At 39.7% G+C, this 27072-nt stretch overlaps 2 protein-coding genes across 5 annotated transcripts in view; both read left to right on the forward strand.

The window, feature by feature from the left end:
- Positions 1-22268, forward strand: part of HIRA (histone cell cycle regulator) — a 32804-nt gene extending 10536 nt beyond the window's left edge. For 2 of the 4 annotated variants that reach the window (XM_014894556.2, XM_014894554.2), the window contains exons 7-25: positions 711-871; positions 1759-1926; positions 2437-2550; positions 4061-4131; positions 6046-6151; positions 6719-6940; positions 7514-7599; positions 8055-8249; positions 9633-9800; positions 11750-11969; positions 12754-12858; positions 13666-13814; positions 14571-14732; positions 15472-15530; positions 16516-16621; positions 17790-17912; positions 18845-19008; positions 20652-20740; positions 21246-22268. In XM_014894556.2, the coding sequence (XP_014750042.1) occupies positions 711-871; positions 1759-1926; positions 2437-2550; positions 4061-4131; positions 6046-6151; positions 6719-6940; positions 7514-7599; positions 8055-8249; positions 9633-9800; positions 11750-11969; positions 12754-12858; positions 13666-13814; positions 14571-14732; positions 15472-15530; positions 16516-16621; positions 17790-17912; positions 18845-19008; positions 20652-20740; positions 21246-21362 (2585 nt within the window). In that variant the 3' untranslated portion in view covers positions 21363-22268. The remainder of the gene's footprint in view (positions 1-710; positions 872-1758; positions 1927-2436; positions 2551-4060; positions 4132-6045; positions 6152-6718; positions 6941-7513; positions 7600-8054; positions 8250-9632; positions 9801-11749; positions 11970-12753; positions 12859-13665; positions 13815-14570; positions 14733-15471; positions 15531-16515; positions 16622-17789; positions 17913-18844; positions 19009-20651; positions 20741-21245) is intronic. The other 2 variants (XM_014894557.2, XM_014894555.2) reach the window with 1 other exon arrangement.
- A 1286-nt stretch (positions 22269-23554) lies between these two features.
- PPIL2 (peptidylprolyl isomerase like 2) overlaps positions 23555-27072 on the forward strand; it is a 66968-nt gene continuing 63450 nt past the window's right edge. Inside the window, exons 1-5 of the mRNA XM_014894560.2 lie at positions 23555-23676; positions 23767-23816; positions 24235-24280; positions 24894-24956; positions 25118-25169. Coding sequence (XP_014750046.1) covers positions 23645-23676; positions 23767-23816; positions 24235-24280; positions 24894-24956; positions 25118-25169 — 243 coding nt within the window. The 5' untranslated portion in view covers positions 23555-23644. The remainder of the gene's footprint in view (positions 23677-23766; positions 23817-24234; positions 24281-24893; positions 24957-25117; positions 25170-27072) is intronic.

Below are 27072 nucleotides of genomic sequence, written 5' to 3' on the forward strand. Positions count from 1 at the left end.
GTGACAAACCTGCAGTCTGGCAGGTCAGACCTTCCTCCAGGTTTGGATGGCAATGAGCAGGGGATTCCACACTGCTGCAGACAACAGCTGCATTCAGGCTGTGATGCTGATTTTACATGAAAGTCATGATTGTGTGTGTTTATTTACATGCCATTTATTTTAAGGTGGCTTCCTATACTGATACCAGAGTTTTTAGACTTTGAAGTTAATTGTGCACCCTCTCAGCCTCTCCTCCCACAGGCTGATAAGCAAGAGTGTGACTGAAAGTAGGTTACCAGGTCTGCCAGCCTTGTGTGTCTGTTGAGTCACAACTTTGACTTGGTTCACACTTGCTGCACAAAGCTGGATTAGTTGTGATAATCTCTGGGTGTGGAGGAAAGGGTGAATGTTTAACTGAAATTCCAGTTCAAGTGCTGCTTTCCACAGCTTCAAAGTGCTACTCTGAAGCACTGGGACTCTGCTGCTCTTCCTGCTCTGGCCTGTCTTTTAAAGAGTTTTTCACCTCTTATTCTGGCCAGAATTCTCCTTACCACTTTTTTATATCATTTTTTTCTTAAGTATAGGCTCCAATTTGCTAAACATGTTGTTTCTACACTAAAGGAGGTTATACTTAATACGCTGTTTCAAAAAGATGTTGTGAATTTTCTCAACACCCTGTCCTAAAGGAGATAGTGGTACCTACTCTCTATTCTCAATTTTTGTGTGCACAGAAATTCTTGCCACTTTGAAGGGGCATTCTGGCTTGGTGAAAGGGCTGACCTGGGATCCTGTTGGAAAATACATTGCCTCTCAGGCTGATGATCGAAGTTTAAAGGTGTGGCGGACCATGGACTGGCAGCTGGAAACCAGCATCACAAAACCCTTTGATGAGGTACTTCAGAATGTGTGACTGTTCAAAGTGAATTCCCTTATAATGAATGAAAACTAGAAGAATAACTGATTCTGCACAAACATGAATTAATTGAACAGTGCTGAATCAAAGGAAGTTCTCAGCAGCTTCAAAAGAGGGAAGAAAATAATTACTTTCTCATAAAAATATGATTGACTGGAGACTCTTACTGCTATTGTGGATGTCGAAGATTTACATGGGTTATGTAAACAATTAAACTTCTGGAAATGTAGTGGTTATTCTGGGGAAGTGTTGGCACACTGATCACAATAGCCTGACATTCTTCCCTATGTATCTTCTATTGGCCACTATAAAAAATGAGCTAAGTGCTTAGGAGGACTCTTTGGTGTGGCATCATAGGGCTGTTAGGTGATGACTTTGATGAAGAGATCAAGTTTCTGGAGAGAGAAGCTGCTGCTTGGTTAGTGGAGTGTTCTGCAGTGATCTGAGGGTATTTTGATTGGTGCAATTGCTCTTTCTGGTAGACCTTGTCTGCTTCAATTCGTGTGGAAGCTGGTTTGACAAGCTGAAGTCTCATCACTAGTGGTTGCTGTGTTGCAGCCCTGTTACTAACTAGGACTGTGATAGATACCGAGGAAACATTATCCAAAAAGATGTAACATTTATGTTTCCTTTAAAAAAGTTCCCTGAGTTCCTTTCCCCCTTTTGATAGTTTCTTAAGTTACACTATATCACCTGTGTAAACATGGCCGAGTGCTGAGAATTGTGTGTGAGGTCATTCTTTTATACTCACAGGAAACTTACTTTGTAATCATATTCCCTACATCTGAAATTTAAATAGTTTGTATCACAGTCCCTTTGTTTGCCAAACACTTTTAAAGCTCTGTATGTTGTTTTTTTTTTGTCAGTGTGGAGGGACAACTCATGTGTTGCGCCTTAGCTGGTCACCCGATGGTCACTATCTTGTTTCTGCTCATGCCATGAATAATTCTGGACCCACTGCTCAGATCATTGAGAGGGATGGATGGAAAACCAATATGGATTTTGTAGGGCATCGGAAGGCAGTTACAGTAGTGGTGAGTGAGTGATAATAATTTATCCCTGAAGTAAAAAACTTGTGCTTTTTGATAATTTTATTAATAAATGTATAGAGGTGAAGATGGGTCTCAAGATTAGTAAAGCAAATGCATGGTGGTGATTAAAAAAGATCAACTTTACATGTTGGAAGCAACCAGGTTGCTCTTGTGATAAGAGAACTGCATGTAGATGAACGAGACAAGGGGGAGTACAGGGGCATGTTAGGAATGTCAAACATCAGCTTTATTGGCTGTTCAGTGACTTCATTAAAATGATTTAGGTTTCTAGTGGGTTTCTGATCCCTAGTAAAATTAATATTGTTTGCCTTTCCTGTGAAGGCATTCAGAAAGCTTCTGCAGCTTTTGTCAGTGCTCTTACAGAGTCTGGTTCAGGACTTTATTTCTGTGAAATGTTGCTTTTTCACTCTTAAGTGGAAAATTTGCTTTGAAAGCAGATCTCCTGCTAAAATGTAATTACTGAGATAAAATGTGGGCATCTCATTTGTTCAGAAATTCAATCCAAAAATCTTCAAAAAGAAACAAAAGAATGGGAGCTCCACCAAGTCAAGTTGTCCCTACTGCTGTTGTGCTGTTGGTAGCAAGGATCGATCTCTTTCTGTCTGGGTAAGTGGATTTTTTTCTGCCTTTGAACTAATGTGGTTGTTGGATAACTTGGGGGTTTAGCACAAAGGTCACATGTATAGCATTAGGTCTTATATTTAGATTCATATTTAGGGTTTTATTTTGTCTCTGTTGTTGCAGGTTTAGCTGAGGGTAAAGGAAGTGGATTGGTGTTAGTTCATTTCTCTAAAGGCACGAGCAGTTAGAAGCCAGTGGCAGAGCGTGCCCTGGTAAGGGGGAGCAGGTGTTAGGGGATAAAGCATTTTACCACAGTTAATAAATGCAACTTTATTTTCTTCTTTTTACTTGTCTTCTGTCTTTGTAAAGGAAAGGGATGTGAAAGTGAATGAACTTTTTAAGTATGCTTTCAAATTCTTTATATCTAGTTTGGATTTTACTTTAAAATCTACACTTAAATTTTTATTCTGGCTAAGAGAAGAGTAGCTATTTTCACATTTTTACATGCAACTGGAAAATACAGGGAATCAATTTAACTGATTTGTAAAGTTTTGTGATGAGAATTTGTGCCAGAATATACCAACTGCTAACTGCAATCTACTATTTATAGATTCCAGTGTAATATTTATCCCTCAATCTCTGGATGCATAACTAAATCTGCTTCTGGTAATGGCTACCAGTGCATAACCATATCAAAGTATCACTCAGTATATCTTACTTTCTATTTATATTATGAAGATTTCATTTGGAGTGGCTGTTGAGGTTACAGAAGGTAGTACAGAGATGCAATTATAGGTTGTCTTTGCCCCGAGGAGCTTAATGAACATATATAGAGCACAGACCTATGGAAGCATAAATAACTACTGAAGATGACAGTGACACTGCATCTGTGAACCTGTGAGCATAAAACTGACCATATCAACCTCTGCTTCATTTCAGTTGTAATATACACTAGCAATATTAAGTCCGTTGGTTTGATATTAAAGAGCTTAGAATGTCTAATTTAAAGCAGGTTATTGGAGTTTTCATATTCAGTTCTTTATAACTAAGCTGATTATTAAGTGCAGAGGAATCCTCTTTAAGAGTAATTGTGAGTCAAATTCCCTTTGCTCTTAATAGGTTTCACTTTCTCAGACAAGTATTCCTAGTGAGGACATGGAAATGTAATCTGTTTTCTGTCTTCTTGTGCTGGCAGTTTGCAGCATCCTTATCTCAGTACAGCTTAGAATAGAAGCTGTCTTTTGCATCTGTGGAATTGCTTTTGGAGTGGCAGAGAGGGTTTTATGACTGTGGTGTAAGGGCAAAGTTGATTAAGAAATTCAGTTTGTGTTTCAGAAAGGAGAATTGAATGTCAGCTGTTCTTCTCCAGAGCTTTTCTGTTCCAGCAGTGGAACAGGTGATTTGGTGCTTCAGATACACCATCAGGCATGCAGTTATTTCCTGGCCAAATCTTGTTTGGTGCATATTGTGAGGCTCTGGGAGAGTGTTCATGTGGTACTATCTGTGGTAGTGTAGAACTTGTACCTTTCTGAGTGTTGTTTCTTGTTTTCTTAAGCTCACGTGTCTGAAGCGACCTTTAGTTGTCATACATGAGCTGTTTGACAAGTCAATCATGGACATCTCCTGGTGAGTTGATTTCTACTGTTTGTTATGGAAGCCAGAGCACTGTTATTAACTTTAAATATACTTATTAGCTGGAAATGCCTTAAACAGTACAGATTGTGGTTGTTGGAACACAATTAGTTGCTGAAGGTTTTGTTTCTGCTGCAGCATCTTTGGTAGTAATATGAGCAACTACCACATGGTCACTTGAGATTATTAACTGAACAAATAGTAATGTATTTAGAACAAGACACAGTAAAATAGCTGTGGGACGAGTTGCTATTTGTTATGATTCTCTTACATAGGTTGTCTTCATTCTTCTCTATCACTTCCTCACTACTGAAATTCTGCCTTAATAGTTACAACAATCTCTTGGTGGGTTTATACTGTGAACATTAAAGCTTACAATTGTGTAACTTCCTGGTTTCTGTGTGCCATGTGAATTTTGCCATGAAGCTCACTGCACCACAATAAAAAGTTTTCAAATCCAAAACATTTTTCTTTCATTAACAGATTAAGGCTAGAAAGTCAGCAAGTAGAATATTTCATGAGAAGTGCTGCTATTGTTATAGTACAATAGCTTTGAATAGTTTAGTTTTCCTGTAGTGTTTTTTATTTCTCCATTTGCAGTTTGCACATTTTTCATGGCATGAAGTCACTGGGAATAATAGCTGGTTAACATTTTGCAGTTTCTGAGTAAATGGTTTTGTGGGATACTTGAGAGACAAAGGATCATCAGGCAGCTTGATATTTTATATCCTGTTTACGAATTGAACCAGATAGCTAAAATGTCAATAATGTGGAGTGTTCCCAGAAATGTGCTCCGTTCTGAAAACAGACTGAGTAAATTCTGAGAAACCTGATACTATTATATAATTTCTGTTTTAGAATTTTAAACTTGGATCCATCAACATAATATCTGCAAATGATTGTTTTCATGGAACAATTGCTTGGATCCAGAGGTCAATAGGAGCTCAGCAATTTTCTCTGCTAAGCAAACAGAAAGCTCTCAACATGATTTTACTATTTTCTAACTTGGAGTACTGTTGGTGTACCTTGCTTATTTCATGGTGCTGAGGCTGATTTCTCTGGATGTGATGCTGTCAGGGTACCAGGTGCCACAAAAACAGGGGTTTCCAAATTCCTATAGCTGTGGTACTTAAAATAGATTTTTAATAACTTGGTTAGGACTTCAGAGTTGTGCCAGCTTTTCTTTCCTCTTCCCTTCTGTGTAACAATTAATCTGTCAGCCACTGTGTTGCTGTCTCTGTGAGCTCTGTACTTGAAAGTGTCTGGGGTAGAAGTCAAAATTCATCAAGTATTTTTTCAAATGTGCAATAATAGGTTACATATACAAGATTATAATTCTGTTAAGATAGAAGGTACAGTTTCTCCTCTCTCATTTTGCTAGGAAAAGCTGACCTCCAGAAGAGGGTTACTGTATATCCCCACAAATAATCACATATGCAGTTTGCTTAAAAACCCAAATAACAAACAATAACAAAATCAAACATGTGTTCTTGCCTACTACCAAGATTTTTGGCTTGCTTGTCAGCTGAGGGCCCCTTTCTTCACCCACTTCCATTAGCACAAAAATTTTGTTCATCTTTTGAAGGAAATGCATTTATAATTTTCTTTCACTCTTCATTGTGAACACTATTCTGGTTTAGTCCTTGAGGAAAGTTTTCATGGTGCTGCTCATGCCATGGGCAGGTGTATTGTCCCAGTGCCACCATCCTTGTGCAGTCTGCCAAGGAACATTGGCACAGGGACTCTGCTGCCTGTCATCCTGTCTCCTCACTGTCCCATCCTTTGGCTCTATGAGTTGTTGCTGTGATAATAAATCTTAAGCTGAGATTTTTATTGAACAATCCATCAGATTGCTACTTTGCATGAATGAAAAAGATTAAAAACAAAGTCGGACATTATTTCCCTCAGGACCCTTAATGGACTTGGTATCCTGGTGTGTTCCATGGATGGATCAGTGGCATTTTTGGACTTTTCCCAGGATGAACTTGGAGATCCACTCAGCGAAGAGGAAAAGGTACAGTAAGCACTCAGAGAACCTTTGATCATATTTCAGTGATGTATTCATTCAATTAAAATACTGGTCTGTTTATAGAAGTATGTAGTAACTGATTTCCATATTATAGAAAATGTGTTGCTCTTGTCTGCTCTACAAATAATTTTAAAAGAGTAGTCAAGAAATGAATTTGTGGTGTTAGTTTCTGTTCTGGAAAGAAAGAATTTGGAGAACATCCACTTCCTTACACATCATTATACATCTGAAGTAAATATTTGGCCAAAGAAACAAAAACTGGGTTCAAAACACTACAAAATTTCTCTTTTACTTGCATATATGCAAGTCTTTTTAAACTGATTGCTCTTGGCTGTTTTTCCTCTCATTGCTATTAGCAACTAGAGCTTTGAATTTCATTTATTTTACCTATTGATGTAGAGTTGGTTGAAAACACAAAGAAAAAAAAAATCTGATGTATAAATGATACAGGGGGAATTTTATGGATTCCATTAGATTTGTGTGATTCCCTTGTATTATAATCAGTGATGTCATGGTAGCACTTATAGTCACTCACATGTTTAACACCCACAGAGCAACATTCACCAGTCCACCTATGGCAAAAGCCTGGCTATCATGACTGAAGCTCAGTTGTCCACCACCATTATTGAGAATCCAGAGATGCTCAAGTACCAACAGAGGCAGCAGCAGCAGGGGGATCAGAAGAACTCATCAGTTCGGGAGGGCTCTGGGAATGCCACAGCTCCCAAAGTGGCAAGCATGGTTAATGGGGAGAGTCTGGAGGACATTAGAAAGGTAGGTGCTCTTGGTCACTGTCAAATACTGAGTCACTAAATACCAAATTGTTAGGAAAGAACCAGTTTCTGTGCCCTGATTTGTGTTGAATGGCACCTTTCAGCCTGTGTATGGCCCAGCTGATGAACTTAGTGGGTCATTTATTGGGACTTGTTGAAAAGTTAAATGCTTTTAAGCAGAAGTAAGGCTATGTGGATATTTCTGTGATGGGTGAAAACCAAGAGTAACTAATGACAGAGAAGCTGTAGAACTGTTTCAGTTTCTGAATTACAGAGGTTGAAAGCATTATTTAATTCTGTCCTAAACATAGAACACAATTTTAAAGATCTGATATGCACAATGTTTTAGACTTGATTCTAAAGTAGAGAGTAGATTACATTCTCCACAAATGCCTTTTCTACAGATGGATAGATTGAAAATTGGAAGTGTTTGTGTTCATGGGAAAAAGTCTTTGCTAACAGATTTTTAATTGAGGCACCTCTTCTAATATATTTATGCTTGTCAGTTTGAAAAGAAAATTAAAATAGCATTTCTCATTTATTAGAAATTATGATAAAATGTATTTCCCAACAGAATCTCTTAAAGAAACAAGTTGAAACGCGAACAGCAGACGGCCGGAGAAGGATCACACCTCTCTGCATAGCTCAGCTGGACACTGGGTATGTCTGAAAGTCATCTCTCAAGTGCTTCTTTACCTTTTTATCTCTTGTTTGTTTGTTTGTTTGTTTGTTCCCATTCCAGACTTGGCATTCTGTCTTAGGGCATTGTAAAGCACTTATTGGAAATAAGTGTGTATTCTTATGAAATACAGCTTCAACCAGTGTTCTTTGGCCATAAGATCTCAATTTTAATAGATCAGGCTAATTCTCATTATTTACTATTCTAGATGAACAATGCTCTAATGTATTGTTGATTCATATCTATATTAATAGCAGCTTTAATATCCCTTGGACATGAGAAATTATTCTGGAAAGGTACTGGGAATTTATTTAGGTTGTATATGAGTATCCACATATGGAAAAAGGAAGAATAAAGATTTTAACTCAAATACTATTTTTGAATTATCTTTAAAGTGGTTTTGAGAAATGTATTTGTTGTTTGTCTTTTTGTTTAGGGATTTTTCTACAGCATTTTTCAATAGCATCCCAATATCTGGAACTCTGTCTGGCTCAATGATGTCTTCTCAAAGTAACCAGCAGCTCATGTCACTAGACTCTAATGCAGCAAATTCCCTTAATACATCAAAGCCTTCTGTAGAGCCAACAGCAGCCAGTATAAAACCAACAGATGATGCAGCCAATAAAGATGGGTCAGTATTTGCTGTTTTGTTTTTCACTTTCATGAGTCCGTTTAGTTTTTAATTCTTGTTTATAGTTTTATAATGAAGAAATCATTAAAGTGGTTTCCTTACTGCAAAACCCTAAGAATCTAACCTTCCTGATAACATTGAGGTTTTATTAGTGTTTGGTTACTTTAAATATTAAAGTATATGTAAGTATATATAAATATATACATCAGGAAGGAATAAATCCACGTGCATAGTTCTGTCAATGAAGTACACAGCTGATTGCTAATGCTTTAACAAAATTACTTGCTTGTGGGTTGGTGGGTTGCTATCAGTAAACAATAGTAGCTGTTCCAGTAGTGCAAGTAATGAAACCTACTTCACATCAAATTCTGACCTGTGTCCTCTCTTCAGACATGGTGTTCCTTCTTTCCTGTATAACAGCCCCATCAGAGCACAGAGACATTGACTTGTCCATGCACATGTGCTGATGGGCCAGTGTGTCTTTCAAATTAATTACAGAACAACTGAATTTTACTTGCTTTTATCTCAGTGGTAGCACTGACCTGACTTCTTCTCAGTGTGTTTTTATAGCATTTGTAGCAGCATAGTGTCATTGAAACCTCTGCTTCTCCATCAAATTCATTTGAAATATTGGCCACAGATTAAAAAATGAGTGGGTGAACTATGAGAAATGACTGACAGATGAAACTATTAAGTATCCTTTTCTTTGTAAATTGTACTTTTAGCAGCTTTTCAGTACAAGCATCAGTTATTTTAGAGCCATTCATTCTCTGAATTCATTCTCTGAATGAATTGAAAAATCTCTAAAGTAAACAGCTATTGAAATAATAGATCCCTGGAATGCTTTAGTGTGGGGAAAACACATTCCTTTGCCCTAGAGTTATGCTTGGAAAGGCCTAATAATCACGTTGGATTTTTCAACAACAAAATCTAAACCTGGCATGAATTGTTTCATCCCAAATCGTTAGATTCATAAACAGTGAAATATAATATTGTAATGGAAATATTTGGTAACCTGAACAAGGGGTAAAAGCAGGAACCCCTGTGATCATTTTGAAAAGTGATCCTTTCCCAGTAAGTACCAGCTGAAAGTATAATTTCCTTCCTGAATTTAAAATACACAGTAAATGAATTAGGGTCTTTTAATCCAGATGTGCAGCCACATGAAGCTCTGAGGTGTATCATAGACAGCTTTTGAGAGTAGGCAAAGCTTGCAAAACACTGATGCATGAAAGAGTGGGAAAAGAATATCATAATTGCTGATATACTTGAGTGAAAGTACACGGTTTCTAGCCAGTATCATGAATGCTAGTAGTTATGAGCAATGCAGCTTACCAGTACTAAACTTTTCAATCCTTCTTTTGCTGTGTCTTTTCTTGACAGTGTAAATGCTACCTCTGCCTCAGCTGCTCCTGCATCGTCTTCCTCTGTGTTAACAACTCCATCCAAGATTGAGCCTATGAAAGCATTTGATTCTCGATTTACAGAACGATCCAAAGCCACCTCAGGGACTGCTGTTGTAACAAACACAAATCAGACTGTTGTGGACAGGTAAGACATAGCCTGGGGAGGGAGCAAGATAATCGTGTAGAGCTGCAACACTAATTCTTTGTGGTGTAGATGTCACACTGCTGGCACTCTACAAGTTGTCTTGGGTTTCTTCCAATATTGGAAGGAAGGGGCAGCTGCAAATAGGTAAATTTTGTGCTGGTGTTATCCCTTTGTACATCTGTCCCTGGCATTTTGGTATCAAGCAGATTCTCCAAGATATTCCAAGTTACAGCTATTGTTGAAAGGAGCTGTGTGTGCTCATCCCTGTGTGACTGAGTGCAGCTGGACTCTCCTTAGAAGACAAAAAGCCAAAAATTGCCAGCCTGCATCTCTGTACAAGAGAGATTTACTTCAAGATAAATTACCGTACATGTCAAGAGATGATCTCTCATCATCATAGCCACAGTTATATTTCAGTTCTATGCCTTGAAGCCATGCAGAGAAGATTCTCTGATTTTAAAGGGCTTTGACTCTGGATCCATGTGATTAAAAAAAAAAAAAAGGCATTTTTTGTGTTATGGGATAAGTATTCCTGTTTCACCAAAACAAATTATGAAAAAAAAGCAATCTTGATAAAAAAGTATGTAGTTCCCCAGTTATTTTCAGTAAAACATGTTTTTGTGCATCAGTATTTTTATGTCAAAGAGCTTAACCATGTGATGCAGAAGCAAGATGTATTAAATTACTCTCATAATTGCTTCTAATGTGTCAGTGAAATATGGATAAAAGTGTATTGTTTGGCATAATTCAGATACAGAGAAAAAAGGTTTGGATTATGCAAGGTATTTCTCTGAAGCCAAGTAGTTAAGGAATAAGTGGCAAAACAGTGTGATTTAATAACCAGCTGTTGGAGGGAAGGGAAGAGTATAATTAAATGACTTATTTTAGAGTATAATGGTTAACAAGAGTTCACAGGGATTGTACTTTGTATTGGTTATATTATATTTAGTTATATAGGCACATGGACCTGCTGGAGCAAGTCCAGAGGAGGCCACGAAGATGATGGGAGGGCTGGAGCAGCTGTGCTGTGAGGGCAGGCTGAGAGCTGGGGCTGTACAGCCTGGGGAAGAGAAGGCTCCAGGGTGACCTTACTGCAGCCTTCCAGTGCCTAAAGGGGCTGCAAAAGAACTGGAGAGGGACTTTCCACAGCACCATGTAGTGACAGGAAAAGGGAGAATGGCTTCAAACTGAAAGAGGGCAGGTTTAGATGAGATATTAGTAAAAAATCCCTTACTGTGAGGGTGATAGACACTGGAACAGGTTGCCCAGAGAAAATGTTGATGTCTCATGCCTGGAAGTGTTCCAAGACCAGGTGGGATGGGGCTTGGAGCAGTCTGGCCTAGTGGAAGGTGTCCCTGCCCTTGGCACGGGGGGGCAATCAAATGGTCTTTAAGGTCTCTTCCAACTCCAGCCATTCTGTGATTCCAGTTCCATTTGCTGAAATGGAATCTGGAGCAGTGAAGTCGTGTATGGTTTGCACATACACATTTTGCAGTAGTCAGAACTGAACAGAATAACTTCTGAGGATAGACAACAGAATGATGAAAGTTCTACATGAATAAGCAGAAAGTCTAATGTCCTCTGAAGGGGAAAAGATGAACTACTCTTGCATCTTAGAGTGCTGAATTATTTGTATCAGCTCAGGGAAAGAGATCTGATGGTAATTGGAACTGAATGCTAAAATAAAGTTGCTATTTCCAGCTCTATCCCATGGCTAACTGCTGGTTTGATTAATTTTTTTAAAGAGAGAATATGTCTGATTGGTTTACATGTATATTTTACATATGTATTGCATATTGTACTTTCCTAAAGGGCTTGCCATACCTCTTCAGCTTCCTCCTCCTGCCTTTGTGTGTTTTGAAATACATTCAGAGAGGGCTAAGATATTACCTGCAAGAAGGCAATGTGTAGGATATATGGCAACTTTTGGAATCAGCATTTTTTTACAGACTTTTTTTTTACAGACTGAAGGATCAGAATTTAATTAAGGACAATAAGCCCAAGGATATTCTGGAGAGCAGCAGTGACAGTGAAGAGAAGATTCCAGCTGTTAAACCACTCAGTGTACCCAAAAGGAAACTGGAACTTGAGGGAGAAACAGTAGAAAAGAAGAAAAAAGGAAGGCCTCGGAAAGACTCCAGACTTGTACCAGTAACTTTAACTGTTCAGGTGAAATATATCAGATTCATTGTGACTTTCAAAGTTCATTTCATAAAGTCAGGCCCATGTTGACTTGTTCCATCGACTCAGGGAAACACAAGTAGCATCAGTCCCTCAGAATTTTTAGCCATGCCCCTTCCATGCCTTTAAACTTACTGTTTTTTAGAATTTAGGCTTAGAAAAAGCAGGTGCACATGGTGTGGCAAATGTGTTTATCTTTTATATTGCTATTATATAGCTATATTTTCTATAGCTACTCACTGAAGGTCCCAGCATGCTAGGTAATGCTAGTCTGCCAAATGACTGTATGGAATAAGATGAAATGCCAACAGTTTTTGGTGGTGTATGATGGAGAGTGGTCCAAGAGCAAGAAAGTGACTTGGATATGGTGATTTAAATGGTTATGAATTTCCTCAGAATCCTAAAGTAATTGCATTAGAATTTCCATCATTTTAGGGCATACAGATTACCTGTGTTTTCAGTATCTAGAGCTTAGATTTTCCATGTAATATACCAGAATTTTCATGAATTAGTTGCAGCTGGAAATAGGGGTGTTTTAAAGAAAATAAATAAAAATAAAGACCACTTCAATTTTTTGTTTTTCTTTGATTCTTAGAAGCTATATTTAAAAACTTGTATTCATATAACTAATTGGAACAAGACTAACACTTGCAATTGGCATTATTTGTAATTATAAGAAAATCCTTTTTCAAATCAATCTATTTGGTAGAATATATTTGGTTTTCACTTTTTTTAATAGAAAAATGTAACTATTTCTGCAATTTTTTTCCAGTCCCCAGCTACACTGGCCTCTGAGAAGGATGCTGCTTGCATCTCTGCACCAGCATTAGCACTTAAACTGCCAACCCCAATCCCACAGAAATCGTTTACTTTGCAAGTAAGTGGACTATAAGGAAAAAAAATGAATATTTAAAAAACAAACCAAAAGATGCTTTCTTTTAAATATCCTAAGGTTATTCACACCCTGTGATGAGTTAACGTTTGAATGCGTGTATTTGTTCAAGCAAGCAAGATGGTAACACTTTAGCTTCTAAGAATATGTCTGTATGAGTAAAGATAATGGCAAAGCAGCTAAAAATAGGACACTTCTGACCCATCTAAACTGCAGAGAGGAGTGAGTACCTGTGTTCATCAGTCCCTTCTCCTGGCTGGCCAAAGTGTGTGATGGAGATAAGAATTTCGGGGGGAGTGGCTGCTGCACTGTTTCTGCAGTGGTGTTGGGAGTACAGCACTGAGGAATAAACCCAGGGCTTTTCTGAGAGCTCTCTGGAGGTGCTCTGCATCTGAACAGGCTGGCAGATAGTAATGGTTTAGGTATTTATGAAACAGTTTTTAGGTGTGTTCAGGCTGTGGTAGCCTGGTTCCAATTGCAAGGCTGTGGGGAGACTGGGCACATACAGACTTGATCTGGTGCCTGTAATTAGGAAGCAGAGACAGACTAACACAGCCTTTCCTTATGTTTGTGCTTCAAATACAAAGAAATTACTTGTGTTTTAGGCAAGGCTGATTTTCAGAGGTCTGCTTCTTTTGAAGTGCCATGGTGTATTTTGAAGCCACATTAAAGAGAGAATGCCACACTTAAATCTGGTCTTAAAGACAGCAGTGTTATTGTTCTGATAGTAGTTGCTGCTTTTTTGAGTAGTTTTTTCCTCTTCCAAAAATTATTTTATTTTTTGTGTTTCAGATCTGTTCAGATCCATCAATGTACCTTGAAGTGGAGAATGAAATGACTGCAGTGGGGGGCTCAAAGTTGAGCAGGTTAAAGTGTAATCGAGAAGGAAAGGAATGGGAGACAGTCCTCACCAGTCGAATCCTTGCTGCAGCAGGAAGCTGGTAAGAGAGTATCTTCTGGAGGAAGGGGGTCCTGAAGGCCAGAAGACATTTTTAGGTGTACAAAAGTACAGTTTACAGTTATTTTTCATAATAAATATTTATGTGTAAAAATGTGCACTGCTCTTAGTCTCAGGTTTTGCTTCAGGTATTAACTCCATGCTGTCTTAAAACATCACAATTCACATTAGCTAGTTACAATTATTTTCCTGTATTTTTATATTTCTCCTTTAAATTTCTTCATTAAAGTTGACTAAATCGAAAGTGAAAGTGCTAACTTCAAGTGCTAACTACTAAAGAATGAAAAATTTGAAATGGCATGTTTGGTCATGTCAAAGTATTTTCCTGAGTCTTTTGCTATTTTTTCTCTTATTTTTTCTCAATTTTGCCTAGTTCCAACTTCAGAGTTTAAACTGAAAGTGTATTTCTGAAGCTTGAGCCCTGTTTAGGTCTGCAAAAGAAGCAGCAGGTTTTAAAGCTAAATTCAAGTACAGGCTTGAGGGAGAGCTTGTGTATAACCAAAAGCTTTACTGATATTTCCAGCTGTGCCCCTTGGTCTGTTTATTTTATTACTTCTCTTCTTGGTATTGAAAACCTTTTTCGTAAAGCTGCACTAGTTATTTTTTGGGGAATTTACCAAGTTGTATGATAGTTGTATGAGTTGTATGATAGCTTAAGAATTCAGCCTGTTTTTCTACTACTTACGTTTGACAATGCACAAATGTTTTCTTGGTTTATTTTTTTGGTTTTTTTTTCCAGTGAGATTGTAACTGTGGCCTGTGAGAAACGAACATTGTCAGTATTTTCAGCTTGTGGTCGTCGCCTTCTTCCTCCTATAATATTGAATACACCCATTTCCACCCTGCATTGCACAGGTTCTTGCATCATGGCTCTCACCACTGCTGCTACACTCTCTGTTTGGTAAGGGCTGTGTTGGCTGCAGCAGCTGGCTCAGGCCATGCTCTTGGGGACCTTCAGCTGTGTCACTGCACTACTCTAGAGACAGGAGCTTAAACCACTTCAGCTCTGAACACAAGTCCACCTTTGAATAGAATATGCAGAGTTAACTGGGCAGGACTGTTTCTGTTTCAGCAGAATCCTGTTTCTATTCTAGAACAGTCCAGAATATTGAACTTCATTCTAGAATGAAGATAAAGTGTCTGCTAGAAGTCACTAGTTTAAGTGCTTGTGGTGCATGTGGAGTGGAATGGGGTGTGGTGGGGAAGAGAAGTATGGATGCTTCCATCTTCCATCACACTTCACACAAGAGTTTCAGAGCTAAAGTACTCCAGCCATTTTCAAGATGCCAAGATAAAAACACTGGTAACTTGTTTACAGTTGTTGAATTCAATCTAATGTCTCAGCCAAGTCAGAGCTCCTAAAGGAGTTATTTGGATCCTCACTGTTTGCTTTGTTGTAATGAGGTTTCTTGATAAAGAGCCATAAAAATTGTTCTCTATTAACTTCTGTCTTGCCATAAGGGATTTGAGTTTGCCAAAATAATTTTGTCAAAGTAATGAAGAAAATATCAAAACAAAAAACCCTAAACAAACTTTCCAAACCCCACTTGGTCATGAATAGTAAAGAAGTGCATTTGTTAAGAGATTTTGGAATTTTCAGTTGTTTGTTGACTGCAGACTTGTCCTTTTGTCTTTTTCAGGGATGTTCACAAGCAGACAGCCATTGTTAGAGATGAGTCTTTGCAAACAATATTTTCAGGTAATAAAAAGACCTTTAATTACCAGCATTGAACCCACCTGTACTATTTAGTGCCATTTATGAATATGGTGAAATTCTATGAAACCTAAAAGCCTAAACAAATAATTCCCCTTCATTATTGTGTGATAAAGGGAAGTTCTTGAAATAACAGTGATGACAATATCAGTGAGTAGCAAACTTGTAAGATTCTGTAGCTTACAGTCTGCCTTGCTTCTGAATGTAGAAATTCAGTGTTGTGGAAAAAAAAAAGTACTTAATGTCGATCTGTTATAACAACAATTTCTTTGTGTGATTTGCATGTTTATTGTCTCAGTTATGAACAACAAGTAATTATCTTCTGATACACTAATTAAAAATCTTCAGTTTTGATCACTGCAATATCTAGCACAACACAAATCATCAGAAAAGCAGTGTCTCAGAGTACATTAGTTTCTGTTTTATCTTTAATCCATACAGTACTAATCCAAACTAGCTAGAAAGCAGTTGAATTAGTGTTTTGCAAATGTCATCATTAGAGGTTACATGCACAAGCCTTGGACTGGGAATATGCTGGGAAATGAGACTCCAGCTATCCCAATTATACTGTGCTGTTAGAGAGCACACTTTTCTAAATATGATGTGGTTTATAATTTTAACTTAATGGGAAAAAGAAAGCTAGAGGCTTCTTAGGTTACAAAAGACATGGCAGAATTGCTGAAGATTTTCCCTAGGTAAGGAGAATGTTCCTGACTAAGCCCATGTTCTGTATAAATTGCAGCATCAAGACTTATAATGTATTTTGCAAAATTGATGTTAATGCTACTGCACTGAGCCTGGTGCTTGCCATCATTAGCTTGTCTTGACCTTCCTATCAGTGCTTAAGAGCAACATTGAACTTTTTCTGTCGATTGCTGTAACTGATAATTAATGGTGGATACCATTTTTTACCATTATGAGTCTTAGGCAAGACTCCAAAAGAAACACTTTGGTCTGATTTGACTTGTAGGAAGTGATGCAACTGTCTCTCAGATCTTGCTGACTCAGCATGGAATTCCTGTCATGAGCATGTCTGATGGGAAGGCATACTGCTTTAATCCTTCTCTTTCTACATGGTAAGTCATGAATTATTTCCTGCTTTTGCAACTCAGAGGAACTGACGTGTTCTGATTTACTGGGAAGGAATCATTTGACCTCAGAGTCATGGAAGAGTCATCCCTAAACACAAGAAAAGGCTACACAGGAGTCTGGGCCTTGTTGGGGATCAAATAGGCTTTCCCCTTGGAAAGGCATAAGTTCCTATGAAAAATTTCCATAGGTAAATTATTTACAGGGTCTTTCCAAAACAGGTTCTTAGTTGTCTTCCTAAGAAGAAAAAAACCATGTTGTAATCCTAATATAATTGTTGTAATTAGTGTAATGAGCCTGCTGGATGAAAGGGCTTATTGTTTTAACTGTTCATTAGAATAATTGTTGTTATTCAACTACTCGAAGCAAATCCTCTGGAAAAGGAAAAATACTTTATTTGTTCTTTTTATTAAGGGAGTAAGGAGCAGGGGACAGGCTCTCAGCCATAATTCTGAATTTGCTGCCACTTCTTAGTTTGTGCAACAGCTTGGGAAATATATAAAAGGGCAATGTCCTTAGTCATCATACAAATTTAAACATGATAAAGCAGCAAAAAGGTATTTTAAATGTTTGTACCATTTTACTCCTGTGCTGTCTGAAGTCTAAACTTAGCACTGGTTTGAGCCACTCTTTCTCCTGGCATCTCAAGCCAGTGAAGATGATATCCTTAATTAAGTGTGGGAATGGCAGCTGTAATGTCAGCTCCCTCCATATGAAGGGATAGTTGGAATTATGCAAAAGATTGTCAGTATGTGTGTGTGTGTGGTGGTGGTGAGGGGAGACCTGACATAAGGTAAAAATCAAGTTCTTAATGAGAAAGTCATTACCTGTGTTCACTCCAGGTGTCATTCTGGGTCATGGCTTCTTACTAGATTATAAAATGGCAAGGAGAAAGTTAATTTCCTTCCAAACTAATGGGAAATTATATAATGTAATTATATGCTTTTTGGGGGGTAGGAGGGACATGGCACAAGCAGAATTTGGACACGTGGTGGGAATCAATCAGGGTCACTGGAATTCCTGAGCCACCTCAGTGATATTTTTTGATTATCTGTGAAAACATAAATCAGATTTTGAGGCAGAACAGAGGTGGATCTGCTGACGTTGCTGTTTGCATTCCTCACACTTGTTTTTGGTTGTTTGCTTTTTTTTCAGGAATCTTGTTTCTGACAAACAGGACTCTCTAGCACAATGTGCAGACTTCAGAACCAGTTTGCCATCCCAAGAAGCCATGCTGTGTTCTGGGCCCTTGGCTGTCATACAGGGACGCACGTCCAAGTACGCACGCGCCACCGTCGTGTCACCAGTGTTTGGGTTTTGTCCTGGTCTTTATTCACAGGCCTGAATCACTGAGTTACTTCCTGAAATGCCAATGGCACTGAAATGATCAGTCATTCATACAGTGGTTTTTTTAATCCTTTGCATGTTTATAGTCTGTATCTTAATGTTGTTATGAGATTGTTTGGGGGGGAAGGAAAGCGTGCTCTAAATAGAATCATTTTAAGGCTCCTCTTTATTGGATGAGTAAGGTATTAGATAATTCTGTTATACTTTAATTAGCTAAAAACTGCGTATTTTACATTTTGCATTTTAATTTTTAGTTTACTAGTTTTCTGGAGTAGGCCTACAATTTTTGAGTTAGTTCAGTTGGCCTCAAAGAATCTATTTAATGAAGTCTTTGAGAAAGTTGAAAAATTAAGTCATCTAGTGAGTATTTTTAACATGTGAAAATATCACCAAGGAATTGTGTGAGCCAGAGCAGATTCCTGTAGGTAGCTTAACAGCCCATCCTCAGTTGGATTTTAATTAGATTTCCCAGGCAATTTCTTTACTATTTCTGCCCTTCACGTCCAAGTTAATTTTTTTTCTGGAGAGAAACTGTGTAGAGTTGTATGATTTTATTGCTGTTCTCTTGAGGGGAAGGGGAATTCGTTGTGTAAAACATTTGAAATATAAACATACAACACTGTCTTTTTGAGAGAGACAATAACAGAATGAAAAATTACCTTTTGAAAAGAATTCTAATAACTGGTTGCTTTCTTCAAATTAGCTTTCTTACGACAATATATGCAATAAATCCTTTAAATGCTATAACTTTATAACTTGGGTGCCTCTGAAAGATCAGTGCAGTATAGCTTGTGCTACAAAAATATATATTCCTTAAATTTGTATCTGATTTTATGGCATGTTATTATTTTTTTGTTTTGCAGTTCAGGAAGACAAGCTGCAAGATTGTTCTCCATGCCTCATTTAGTGCAACAAGAAACAACACTTGCATACCTGGAGAACCAGATAGCAGCAGCACTTATCTTACAATCCAGTCATGAATATCACCACTGGCTTCTTATCTATGCACGGTACCTAGTTAATGAAGGTGAGACCTGCCAGGCTCTGATGGGCTTCTAAGAAACACTCTGCTCATGTCCTGTGTGTGTATGATTGCCCTTAATGTCCTCCTTTGAGCACTTGGCTTCTGGACTCGGGTTTGCTTAAAACCAAAACAAATTGCATCTGCAATTCTGCAGTGCTCAGTCCTCAGGAGTCTTATTTTGACACAGGGACTGTGGTCTGGGGAAGCAGTGCCATCTGCAGACTGCAGTAATGGCAATTGCATTGTAAAAAAGCCCCGTGGTCTGTCAGGCACATCCTAGCTATTGTCTGGCAGCAGCTACAGATGTTTCAGGGAAACCAGCAGCACCTTGTAAAATGCATAACCCTCCTCAGCCAGCTGACAATTGCTGCCTGATGTGAGATGGAGGGGTTGCTCAGTCTCTGACACTTTGTACCTGAGCACATAAAATTGCAGAGAATTTGCTTCTACTGCTTGCACTTTATTCCTTTTTTACTTTCTAATATTTCAACTGTACTGGTGAATTCCACGTGTTCAATTCCGTGAGAAAAGAGACACACAAGAAAAGACTCCTTATGTCTATTTTATATTTAAATACACTTTATGCTATTATGTTAAATAAGGTTAACTAACCGACTTTATATTTTTTGGATTCTAAAGACCTCTGTTGTATGTCTGCCTGTCTCCATTCATAATTTAGTAGTTCCCTTTGTATTAATTCAGCCTTACTCCTCACCTTGCATAATCATTCTGCACAGAGGGAAATGAAATGGTTTGTGTTACACCACCTAATAGGTGTTGGCAGAATTAAAATCAAACTCATTAATTCTTGCCTTTTGACCCTTACCTTATTTAACAAGAGAGCTTGATGAACTGCATGTGGTTCTCTTTGCCCTTCCCCAGTTGAAATTAAAATATTCATCTTGGGTCATATGTTAAAGAGATGGTTGTACTTTTAAAAGCCTTCACTAACTGAGAACCTCTGCTGCATGCACTGGGTTCCTCTGGCACCTCCAAATGTTGCATCCGTGGATGGATGGATGGATGTCCCAAAAACTGTGCTTTGCCAGATGTGTATTGCTGCTTCATTAGTTTTCTAGAGCTGCTGAACTTTGAAAATTGCACATCCTATTATTGACCCTTTATTCTTATGATTATTTCAACATTTACTGAATTCTAATCCATTAAAATACTTGATCTATTATATGTTGATTGGCAAGTTAGCCTTGAATAGACTTTGTTTCTTGCAAGGGAATCCCCCCCTCTGATTTTTGGATAAAGGTGGCCCGGAAACTTTGTGTGGTTTTATTAAAGGTGTTTTGGTTTTTAAAAGCTGGTATGTTTGTGTGGGAGGAGAGAGTGAGGTTGAGATCAGGGCAGCTCTTAAACCAAGCTGGAGTAATTACCTCAGACTTCAGTTTTTCTCTCTGTTGTAGATCATCTTTAGTAGTGGGTTTGGTTTTGAGAACCTTAAATAAGACCCTTCAGAGCTCTAAAAATCTTATTTCCAAAGAATTGCTGTAAGATTGATTACTGGAAATCAGTAATGATTTGGGCTTTATTCCAGATACTTGTCATTCTTTCCTGAATGTTGTAGTCTACATTCAGGAGTGGTTATATGTAGTGAAATGCTGTCAAAATGTGATTTTATTTCTGACTGTCTCCAGGGTTTGAATATCGTTTGCGAGAATTATGCAAGGATTTACTGGGTCCAGTTCATTACTCAGCTGGAAGTCAGTGGGAATCAACAGTTATGGTAAGTCCTGATAATGGTTCAATGAATAACAAGGAAGAATTTCCAATAAAAATTACAGGTATTATCCTTTCCATGCTCTGCTCTGATCACATAAACAGGCATTCTTCATGGCACTAAGATTTATTCCATATGTAACCACAGGCAAATGCTTGCTGCCCCAGTGTCAGCTCTGGCGCTGTCCTGAGTATCACACAGATGAAGGAGAGGTGCATGTGCAGCTCTCCACATTGTTCAGAGAGCAGCTTTGAAACGGGCACATGCCAAAGACATGTCTTCCCTCTCAGAACACAGCCTGGAGTCTGGAACTGCAGAGGCTGCTCCAGCTTCACAAGTGTGTAAATGTAAAGACAGTTTTTATTCTGGGAGTCATGGAAGCAGAGTGAGAACATAAAATACACAGCTCTCTCTAGGCAGGAAAGAGGGCACGAATCTTAGAGAGCTCTATGGAACATGTTAATGATAACAAATAATAGATTCTGAGGATGCTTTTGTGTTTTCTGTGCAGGGTTTACGAAAGAGAGAACTATTGAAAGAGCTTCTTCCTGTTATTGGACAGAACCTCCGCTTCCAGAGGCTTTTCACAGAGTATCAAGAGCAACTGGACATCTTGAGAGACAAGTAGCATGTCCCCAGATTTTCCCTGTGGGGCTTGGTCTGACAGAAACTGCTGAACAGCATTAACCAGAGACAAAAGAGGAGCAAGAGCCCGGGCAGTGGGGACACTCCTGAAGAAGGGCTGTGCCGCAGAGGTCCCAGCAGATTCCTGGAAATGATGAGTGGAGGAGCTCGACAGTTTCCCAAGTGAAACTTGACCATTGAAGCTGTGACCTCTGTTTCTATGGAAAGTCATGGATATGTACTTCAGGGGGGATCCTTTTGGATCTGGATCTCATTTAATATTAAAACTAGCTGAGAACTGTTTGTGCGGTTTCTTGGATGTCCTGTGAAAAGCACAGTACTTCAGAGTACACTGAACAGCATATTTAACCCTGTTTAGGGTTTTTTGCCTGAGGATTTATTGAGGCTCAACACTATATTAAATTAGATGAATGAGCCACGAGAAAAGAAATTTCATAAATATTAAGGTATTATGCAGCCAATAGACTCTTTCCTGTGAATATAATAATAATAAGAGGCTGTTCTAACACATGGACTATTTTTGTACTAGAATTTGCTAACTTGTAATATGGAATTTTATTTGGTCAATAATCAGGCTATCACTACAAAGTCATCTTGTAGGAGTTTAATTACAAAGGCTATGTTTCAAAGTAATTCTACCAAATTAACATGTCATCATCAGGTTTTTAATTTTTCAATGTTTGTAAAAGGCATTTTGGTGGGAGGGGGAGGGATACAATGGGGTGGCTCTTTTTGTAAGTACAAAATAAAAGAACATTGCATTGGTTTAAAAAAAACCAAAAAGCAAAAACATGGTCTTGAATTATTACAAAGAGCACAGGCATCTCCAGGAATCTCAACACAGGCTGAATCATGGTAACATGTCTGGAAATAAATAATTCTGTCTGGATGATCTTCCTTCTGAAAGTGTGATCAGACAAGTGCAGGTGATGTCTGTGGACAGCGACAGCGTTTGCCCCCAGAGACCCAGGAGCTGTGTGGGAATGCTCATCATGTCAGACAGCCAGCCCAGCTCCCCTCACACTGAGCAGAGTGCCTGCTCTGCTGCAAGGAAGGAGCTTTCTGCAGTTTTGGCCATATTCCTTGTGGAGTGCCTTTGGAATTCCACTGAAAACAAATCAAGTTGTTTTCCCAGACTGTGCTTGGTGCTGGGAAAGGAGTAAGTGAAGGTGTTGGTTCTTTGCAGGCCCTGCTGTTTGGGTGTGCCTCAATGCCTTGCTTTGAAATGTTTTTGAGTAAGAGAATCGAAATGATTAAGTGTATTGAAACCCCTAAACATCTAACAAACAATATCCTTCACCCTCAGCCAGGACAAGGAGTAGCTGTGCTGCTGTGGCCAGAGTCTGATAGTGAGAACCAGCTGTAATGTAAATAATTCATATGCTGTTGCCAATTAGGCTACACTTGTGGGAACAAGTATTCCTGTTCCTCAGAGAAGAACTGTAACATAGAATCATGGACTTTCAGAAGTTGTTTAGTAAAAGCCCCTTCAAGCAGAGCAGGTTGTGCTCACCTTGTGCAGCTGATGGGATTAAAGCAGGAGCTGAACACCATCTTCAGGGGAGAATGGGAATCTGGTCCAGAGCCTGGTGCAGTCAGGGGGAGTCTGGCTGTCCACGTCCATGGATGGCACTCCAGTGGCTCTGTGTAGGCAGCTGCCAGGGTGATGGTTTAACAAGGGAAGAAAAAAGGAGCATGACTGGATTTGGAGGTGTTTGATAAATGAAAGCTCCAGGATAACTGGCTGTTTCCTCCTGCTAAAGACAAGGGATCTGGACTCTGAGCATCCTCTGTTCAGCCTTGTGCTGTTCACACCAGCCTTGTAATGAAGGCTCTTCCATGGGATTTAAATCTAATTATCTAAGGGACAATAAATTCTTTGTCGTTAAGTCTTTGAAGATACACCGAAATACTTTTTGTGAAGAGTTGTATCTTTATTAAGACACCAAGTAGGTTTATCTACCCATTTTTTCCTGGGAGATTCTGTCACTGCCCAACAGTCCAGGAATAGAAAGATTTTAAACTCCAGGCAAGAAAAATTTTAGTGAAGCGGAAGCCCTGGAAGGCTGCTCTGAGGTCCCACCAACCTTCTCGAGGCCGAGCACCCCCGGCTTTCCCGGCCTGTTTCCGCGGCCCGGCGCGGCCCCGGAACGCGCCTGCCGCCGCCGCTGTTTCCCATCGCGCCCGTTCCCCGGCGCACCAGGCGGAAGGCGCGGGCGGGCCTGAGGCGCGGGCCGAGCGGGCCGAGCGGGCCGAGCCGCAGCCATGGGCAAGCGGCAGCACCAGAAGGATAAGATGTGAGCGGGGGGCGGGGGGCGCGGGGCGGGGGGGCCGGGCTGTGCGGGGCCGTGTCTGTGCTGTGCCTCAGTGACCCCCCTGTCTCGCAGGTACATCACGTGCGCCGAGTACACGCAGTTCTACGGCGGCAAGAAAGCAGGTAAGGGGGGACGGGCCCCTCCCTCACATCCCCGGGGCAGCGGGTGCTGAGCTCCGACCCCCGGGCCGGGCCTGAGCCCGTGGTAACGCTCGCAAATGCCGCGTTTCAGGCCACAGGAGCGTCCCCGCCCTCCGCCGGCTCTGTGCCCACTGCTGGGGCAGAGCATGAGTGTTAATGATCACATTTAAACTCAGCACTGTCGGTCTGTCAGAGCTCTGCTCTAATCTTTTTCCGGCCGTGTAATTTCAGTTCAGAAATTTTAGTATGGAGGTTTCGCAAGCTTTAGGGTATTTATCCTTGTCGTTATTAAATTGCCACCGTTTGTGTAGCAATATGTAACTTTCAAGTGTTTCTTTGTTACCTAGAATACATGAATTTATTCAAATCTGTTGTGTGGGTTTTCTTTTTCCATAAACAGACCTTCCACGAACCAATTTTAGACGTTTATCATTTGATCACTGCAGGTAAGACAACAAATGTATATTATCATAATTTAATGACACATCTGTTTATCAGGCTGTTGACACTGAACTAAAGCCATGTTCTTCTGAGGCAGTTACTTTCATTGACTTGTGCCTGCTGTGGCAGTAGTGGCAAGAAAAGTTGAGTAGGCAAGAAAAAGTTGAATAAGAACTGAAACAGAGTCTGCATGACCCATGATCAGTGTCTGCAGAGGCTGGAGCTGATGGCTGAAGGGATACACAAATGATGAAATAATGCACAACAATTATTGTGTACATCCCAGTCTTTCAAATCTAGTTATCTCTGCTCAGAATGTGCTTGGTCAGTCACTCGTGTTGCTACGATAGAATTAAGGTAGATTGAAGAATGTTTCTGCTATTTTTTTTCTGTTTAGAGTTTACTGCTTGAAGCGCAGCAGTGAAAGAAGAAAGTTGGTAGGAGTGGGTTAGAAATCCTTGTAAATTGGGTAGTTCGGGAAGTTGCCTTCCACACCTATGAGCTAACAGTTCCCAGGATTATGGAACATCCCTAACAGGGGATGCTGAATGTGATTGCCAATTACATCGTGATTTCCAGCTGCTTTTGCTAACAAGATCGTGTTCTCTTTTTTCCTAGTTTGTCTCTGCAGCCATTTGAATATCCAGTTTGCACACCAGATGGGACAGTCTTTGACATCCTGTAAGTTCCTGTCTGCACTTAGCTTTATTTTTGTGTTGTTGAACTGGTTACAGCTCTGTAACCATCATTTGATCTTAGCAAGTTGGCTAAAACAGTCATGGCCATCAGTAGAGGTTTCTGATGGTGCTTGTCATTAATTACTTTATCCCTTCTTTTTTCAGGAGCATTGTACCTTGGATAAAGAAATATGGAACTAATCCAATCACGGGAGAAGTAAGTAATGATGAGTGGATTCACATCATGTCTTTGCTTTCTTTATGCTCAGTTTTTTATTGAATGTGTTAGAGAAACAAAAATGTTGCCTCAGTGAAAGCAAAAGAAGTTGAATAGGAGTGCAGTTTTGAAGATGTGTGGAAGAAAGGAGAGCATTACTTCTATTTATTTTTTGTAATCTGATTGTAAATAGGGCAGAGGTGAGTGGTTCATTTATATGAACTCTCAGGTTATCTTCCAGCTGTGGCGTAATGAACATCTGTACAAAGGGAAATGCAAACTGTTGTTATTTCTGGTGCTGCCCTGAAAGCCCGATTGGTCACTGATGGAAAAGACTGCTGCCTCATATAAGCACAGTTCTGGTCCCTGCAGGGGCTGGCACCTCTCTATCTGGGATTAAATTTGCAGCAGTGTTTCCTGAGGATATTTGGCATCATACAGATTAAGGAGATTAATAGATTATATTATAAATGGTAAGCTTACTTTACAAAATCTTTTGAGTTATCCTGACAGTGTATTTCAGAAAGCTTCTGTCATGGTGGTTCACTGTGAGAGAAACCTTTGTGGGTTTCTCACCTGCAAAAATGATAATTATGTAGGGATTACTTTCTGTAGCAGCCTGAAGTTTTAAAACACAGAATAAACATGAAGTACAGGAAATATTTCCCTGCTGGAATGATCTTTTTTCTGATGTGTAAAAGTGCATTGTTTAGGTGGGCATAGAGGAAAATCTTAAGCTGAAGCTGTTGCTTGAGCGACTGAGGTTGGTTTTTTCCTTCAGTGAGTGCCGTTACTTCTCCAGGCACTGGGTGGCAGCCATCGCCCAGGATTGGGGGTTTTGCCACTGGCTCTGGGCTGTGAGATTCCTTCTGAAATATCTTGTGTTCCATTAAAGATTTCCCCGTCAGATACGAGGAAAAGCTAAATACAGATGCAACATTCCAAACTCTAAACATCAGCAGCCTGGCTGAGACTTAATATCTTCCTGCAGGCGTGTTTGTGCAATGGTGAGATGATTGAAGGTCTTTCTTCACACATGAAGAGGCCGATGTGGTGTTGAGAAGGAGTGAAATTACAGCTATTTCATTTGTTTTCGCCAGCCTCTCACCACCTAGCTGCTCTCTGCATTGCTTGGGAGTTTTTGGGTGTTACCAGATCAGTTTTTTTCACTCAGAGCAGCTCATTGCAGACTGTGAACCATGTTGTGGTTTAAAATTGCTTCGAGTAAGTGCTAAGCAAGAAGTGTAAGGTGCCTGACTGTGTTGTGTGATGGAGAGAGAGGAAAACTGAGCAGAATGTACTTGGTGAACCATAAGTGCTTAAATGAAGTCAGGCCTTGAGACTTGGTTTATCAGACTTGTGCTTGTGTAGTTGATCTGCAGTGCTCTTCCAGCTCTCCTCAATGTGCATCCCCGCCCTGTTCCTCTATATCACTGTCTGGGAGCCCTTTCTTCCCCCTTCTTGTTCTGTGGTGGACTGATGCTGTACAGCTCTCTCCTCCACAGGACCAAGGTGATCCAGATCAATTGGGAGAAAAAGGAGACACTTGTTCTCCAGAATATCACACAGCCCTGCTGAATCCAGCCCTGCGGAGCTCGAAGTTGAAGAGTGGGGTTGAAAGAAGGGTTGTAATTTAGATTTGTTTCCCAGAGGGGTAGCTCAGGTTTTTGGAAGAGGAGGATGGCATTGGGCAGGAATGGGATAGGACTGCTGGGGAGGGCAGGGTAGGTGGCAGAGGAAGTCAGTGAATTAAGCTTGTGCATCTCTGGACAGTTCTGTCCTCTGTTGACTCTGTCACTATGTATGCACCCTCTGTTCCCTGTGCAGCTTGTTCATGGAAACCAGAAAGTATCTTTTGTAATGAATTGGTGACTTAGAGAAACTCAGGACTCTGGGTTTATTT

The sequence above is a fragment of the Sturnus vulgaris genome, chromosome 19, assembly GCF_052056855.1.
Source record: "Sturnus vulgaris isolate bStuVul1 chromosome 19, bStuVul1.hap1, whole genome shotgun sequence".
NCBI lineage: Eukaryota > Metazoa > Chordata > Aves > Passeriformes > Sturnidae > Sturnus > Sturnus vulgaris.